A 2538-nucleotide genomic window follows, 5' to 3' on the forward strand; every position below is an offset into this window, starting at 1 on the left:
TTAGCTAGTCACAGTAATCTAGTTTTGGAGAAAAATGAAAAAAGCGTAAGTGCAAATTAAAAATACGCCAACATATCATTTTTCACCTATCATATTGGCACAATTTTAAAAGTTCGAACATGTATTCTGTTGGAGAACTCGTGGGGAAACAGACACTCATACATTGCTTGTTGGGAATGTTAAATTGTACAATATCTATAGAACAAAAGTTGTCAATATCTGTCGAAATTGCATATGCCTTTACTGTCTGATCTGGTAAACATACTTCTAGGCATTTATTGTGAAGATAAATTTCTTCAATAATATAAAAATATAAATGTATTATTTGCAAATGCAAAATCTTGAAAATTACCTAAGGGCCCAGATATTTAGCTATAATTGAGTAAACTATGTTACATACACCATGAAGAACAATACAGTTGCAAACAGAATGAAGACAACCTATGTGAACCAATCAGTGTTTTCCATGAAGTATTTAATTTAAAAATAGCAGAATATGAGTTCATATACTATGTTACCTTTTACGTGAGAAAGAAGGGGAAATACATATACATATTTTTGCATAAAAGAATACAGGAAAAAAACAAAAAGAAGCTGGTTACCTACAAAGAGTTGGGGAGAACAGGGTGAAGGGATGAGGGCAAGAATGACATTTTTCTGAATTCAACTTTTTGGATAAATTTTACTTTTGGAAGCTTAGATAATGTTCCATATAAAAGATGGGAGTAACAAATTATATGCAAGCAGAAACAAATTTAACTATTAAATGAATACAATCACCACATGCTGAAATGAAGGGTGGGGAGAGACCAAAATAAAGTAACTTGAACATAGCTCTTTGGCTATAAAACCTCATTCTTAGGGGATTTGATTGAATCTACAATGTCGTTCATTGTAAGATACGACTCAATTTCAGAGATGTTAAGTTGTGTAAAAAAAGTTATCTTAGAGTCAATGGAATATGATATAATATGGGAAAATGCAAATTAGAATTAAATCGATAATGCAGATAAAAGTGTAAGAATAAGCACCAAATGCATCTTTAGAATATCAGGGAAAGGGCTCTTCTGAGATTTATGACAAATAATATATAAAGGTATATGTATATTGGAAGATTGACAATTATTGTTTAATTGGCACAGTTTGGGATTATAAAAAAGTTCTACAGATCATTCAGGTGAGGGTCGCTCCACATTGTGAATGTTCTTAATGCTATTGAGTTATATGCTTTAAAATGGTTAAAATAGTAAAATTTATGTTTTACCACCATAAGAAAAGTCACCAAAAAAAAGTATTGCAAGGAGATTTTAGCAGAAAATCATGGGCTTTCACACATTTGTCCTCTGCCACAAAACAAAACAAAACAAAACAAATTCCTTAGAACTTCTTTGCTCTACTCCAGGCAACTTTTAAGGTTTTGCCTGGGGAGAAAGTTCAAATTTCAGTTCAAATCGACCTTTCTGTAGCTGTTGCCTGGGGGAATACAATACTGTACTATTGGATAGGCACTTGTAAAATTTGATTTTCACAATCTGAAAAAGTAGGCTTTACTGAGCCCTTTTGATGAAGAATCTGAGTCTTGGGGAGATTTTTTTTTTTTTTTTTTTTTGATTGTCCAAAAACACAGCTGGGAATTTGGCAAAGCAAGATTGGAAGGAACCCTTGCCTTTTGATACAGGATATTGCTCTCCTCTAGGGTTCAGTTCAGCAGCATGTATGTACCTCAAATAGAGGAAGTATGGTTGTTTAGTACTTGTTCTTCAAGGAATCTGGCAGCAGTTGCTCGGTAAATATCTGGTGAGTGAACAAATTATTAGAACATTGCGTAAACACTGGTAAACGCAGTGAAGAATGCTGGATCTGGTAGGGCCACAGAACAAGATGCAGAACAATCACCTCATTTTTCTGATGCCAAATGGGGAGATTCGAGCTGTTAGGGCCCCACAGCTAGTTAGTGGCAGAGATAAGGCTAGAAAGAACTCATTTATTCACTCAATATTGAATGCTTCCTGTGGGAGAATGCTAGACTCTGGGAAGACAATGTTGTTGAGAAAAGGCACAAGCTTCCCCAATCCTCCAACAGGGCGCTGAAAAAGCACTGCAGGAGACTAAGGTGGGGACAAGGTTCCCAGAGAAAAGGGCGTGAAGAAAGAACAGGGAGAGCTCGGTCTGCACCCGAAGTGGGGGAAAACGAAGAGCGGAAGGAGGAAGCAAGTGGTGGAATCCTTGCCTCGCTGGGGCCGTTTCTCCGCCGAGCCACACGGAGGCGCAACATCCCTCCTCGCGTCCTTCGCCCTGGCGGCGGCGCAGCCTGCTCGCCTTTTCCCGGCGGAAATGCCCGGGCGATGACGGAAACCCGGAGGGAGGGAAGAGAAAGGGCGAGAGAGAAGAGGCGAGAGAGGCCAGCGGGCGGCAGGAGGCAGCGAGTGGCCGTCGTCGGGTGGGAGCTGCGCTGAAGTCCCGCGCCGCGCCCCCGCACGCTTCCCCGCGCCTTTCACCGACTCCCGGGGCGCGCGGCCGGGCGGCCGGGGGTCTGCT

The 2538-nt window shown here is 40.4% G+C and overlaps 1 protein-coding gene across 1 annotated transcript in view; it reads left to right on the forward strand.

Moving 5' to 3' along the window:
* Nucleotides 1-2456, forward strand: part of TEX15 (testis expressed 15, meiosis and synapsis associated) — a 60221-nt gene extending 57765 nt beyond the window's left edge. The window contains exons 9-10 of the mRNA XM_025050022.1: nt 1143-1177; nt 2019-2456. Coding sequence (XP_024905790.1) covers nt 1143-1177; nt 2019-2456 — 473 coding nt within the window. The remainder of the gene's footprint in view (nt 1-1142; nt 1178-2018) is intronic.
* Nucleotides 2457-2538: the final 82 nt, after the last annotated feature.

This window comes from Pteropus alecto, unplaced genomic scaffold, assembly GCF_000325575.1.
Source record: "Pteropus alecto unplaced genomic scaffold, ASM32557v1 scaffold24, whole genome shotgun sequence".
Taxonomy (NCBI): Eukaryota; Metazoa; Chordata; class Mammalia; order Chiroptera; family Pteropodidae; genus Pteropus; species Pteropus alecto.